The 3040-nt window shown below is 36.4% G+C and overlaps 1 protein-coding gene across 1 annotated transcript; it reads right to left on the minus strand.

Moving 5' to 3' along the window:
• On the minus strand, positions 1 to 1678 carry LOC128856292 (uncharacterized). Its single transcript, XM_054091588.1, has one exon. The coding sequence runs from the start codon at positions 1369 to 1371 to the stop codon at positions 664 to 666; it is 708 nt and encodes a 235-aa protein (XP_053947563.1). The 5' UTR covers positions 1372 to 1678; the 3' UTR covers positions 1 to 663.
• Positions 1679 to 3040: the final 1362 nt, after the last annotated feature.

Below are 3040 nucleotides of genomic sequence, written 5' to 3' on the forward strand. Positions count from 1 at the left end.
TTAAACGAGTTGTTAAAAAGTTTTTTTCGACAGCTGACGGTTGGTTTCGTCATCCATTGGATGGCGTCTGCCTTTAGCATAAAATGATGAGGTCAAAATGACCCCTGGCTCCCGGACTATTCGTTCTCACCTCGAGTACGCTGTTATCATTTGGAGACCTTACGACCAACTCTTGATTAATAGAGTAGAACGCGTTCAAAATTTTTTTCTTAAGCAAGCTCTACGTTCCCTCCAATTTGAGTCGCCTGTTCCATCCTATAATTCTCGCCTAAAGCTAATTAATCTAGAATCTCTTGAAAAGAGAAGGACAGTCCCTTCACTTTCGTTTATTTTCAGTGTTGTTAATGGCATCGTCGACTGTCCAGTTCTACTTGAGCCGATAAGCTTTAATGCTCCCAAAGAAGCCTTTGAAATATTTACCCTTTTTATGGAGTAAACTTTAAGACTAAATATGCTAGTAATGCACCCATTGTTCGCATACTTCGAGACTATAGTTCGTTATTCGCATTTTGGTAGGACAATATCAGCTTTTAAATCTAAAATAAAATATTTCTTGCATTATTTTTTGTATGCTTAAGGAAAATTTATTTAAATAAATTTTCAAATAATATTTACAATAAAACTTAAATTTAAATCAATATTTAAATAAATTTACTATAAAATCTAAATTAAATTTTTAGCCATATCGGCATCCAGAGCGCATTCGCAGGAGCTCGGTAATTTAATCATCGCCTCCTTCATCACACCATTCACCAATACCACAAATTTCTTATAGACGAGACGTTGTTTACATCTCGAATAGCCGTACAACAAATTATATCTGCAAGGCAACTCAATCTTTTCACACCAGCTCACTAGCACACCTTGCTTGTGCTGCTCATGTTGCACGATCAGTACCCACTTGGACTCTTTGGTGAGGCCACCCTGGGGATAAATTACGCGTGACTTAGTAACGCAATTCCCCGTCTCATCCACCACACGACCAGCGGCGTTTTTCGGTTGTACTAAATCCTCCTGGAAATATGATTTGAACTGCTCGAATTGTTGGGGGTCGATCTTGTCCAATTGTGTAGCTTCCGCATAATTTGGCACTTCTGGACAATATGACATTCCAATAATTCGTTCAAGACAGATGATTTCGTCGTCATCACCATCGTCGTCCTCGTCATCGATAAATGCATAATCATTTAATCTGGTTGTTTCTGCATTGAATAAATTTACGCCGACTCCGACTCTGAATATGCTTGGTACATTGGTAGTTACTTCGCCATTGGTAGTTACATCTTGCGGTCTGCCTTCAACTTGAAGTATACCCAAAATAAACGCCAGAATCTGTGATAACGAACTCAACTTTAAGAAGTTTTTAAACATTTCGATGATTTTGTCTGATGATGACCTGTGCGAGGAATGTCGACTTTGGTCAACTTTCAGCTCGATTTATAGCTCATCTCGGGATAGGCAAACCTTTGGGAAAACCCAGCATTAATAGTTATTGTTTACCTTCAAAGTAATTCAGGCTGCTCACTCGCTTTTACTGGGTTTGTTTTTGTTGTTATGTTGAAAGTGAAAAAAACCCAATTTTAAAAGTCATCTGGTTTGTCCACGCCTCTTAAACGCAATTACACAATAGTTTTAAATTAAGAATTCCCATGCGCACTGAAACATTTGCAGGATTTCAATAGCTCTTCTCCGTTTAAAAGTATTTAGTAAAGGCACAGGTGCTGGAAAAAAAAACCTTTTCAAAAACCCTTGTAAAGAAATATCATAAACAATGGGTTTTTCCTCACGGGTCTCTACATATGTGAATGTAAATTAAATTTAAAGAAAAAAAATATTTCAGTTTTCAGCGCGGTTAATGGAACAACTCGCACCACATTCATTGCATTAGAAAGGACTAAAAGTAAAATGCCTTAGCTGCCGCTGGAATTGAAATATTTTTTACCACTTTCGATACTCGCATTTTTGTTCGAAACTCAACCAACTGATGATGGACCAGCAGCGTTTATCAAAGAGAACACGGTTGAAGCAGTGATTAGTAAATGGGGAGACATTTCAAAAATTGCATCTGGAAATATGGGAAAAGTATTACACAAAAGAGGCTAAATTATACAAGGAAGTTACACAGTTGGCCAAGATCGACCGCCAACAATTTGAACGCGTGAAATTATATTTCCAGGATGATTTAGTACAATCTCAAAGCAAAAATGACGAATAGAAAAAATATTTTTTCAAACTTCCGCATAATTTATCGAGAAAGGATTAACACACGGGAATCCAAATGGGTATTTGTGGTGCGACATCAACAACACAAGCAAGGAGTGGAGCAGTGAGAAGTTGCCTTGAAAATATCGGGTATTTATTGCCACTAGAAATTTCTTCGAAATGCAAGCCACACTAACATAAATCTAAAGAAGTTTGCTGGCGTCGGTTAATGACGAGTTGAAGAAGGAAATGGTTAAATTGATAAACTACTTTGAATGCGTCTCGACTTCACAATCCACACAACTTAACTTAAAATCAATGCAAACAAGGAAATTAATAGAGAGAAAAAAACAAAAATGTTTGTGAAGAAAAAAGTACAAAACTAATTCTACAATTTCATCCTCTCAACAGCTGATTCTATCCAATGCATGGAAAGCCGAGCAGCTCAAACGCCATATGTGAAATCTTCGGGATTCTCTCAGCTGACTATAAAAAACGTTCGTGCAAATTTTGCTTTTGCTTTCGATCTATGAAAGGTGACTCTGTTTAAAGTGAAAAATTATTGAAAATTAAGAATTTAAATCTGCTTCGTGTTCTTGCTCGAAATAAAACATCAAATGACTAAACAGAGTTAAAATTATTTGTAAAAAATGCCGTTCTTATACAAACTACTCTCTCCGTCTCTCAAAAATTTGCAAAGGCAATGCTTTTTGGGTTGGTTAAGGTTACCGTGGGTAAAAAAAAAGAGTTTAAGAAACCAAAAAAATACATTTTATCAGTTAGATTCAAGCAAAAGGTGATGAATATTAGGTAAGGCATGAAATTCTAAGTATTATAA

Source organism: Anastrepha ludens, chromosome 3 (assembly GCF_028408465.1).
Source record: "Anastrepha ludens isolate Willacy chromosome 3, idAnaLude1.1, whole genome shotgun sequence".
NCBI lineage: Eukaryota > Metazoa > Arthropoda > Insecta > Diptera > Tephritidae > Anastrepha > Anastrepha ludens.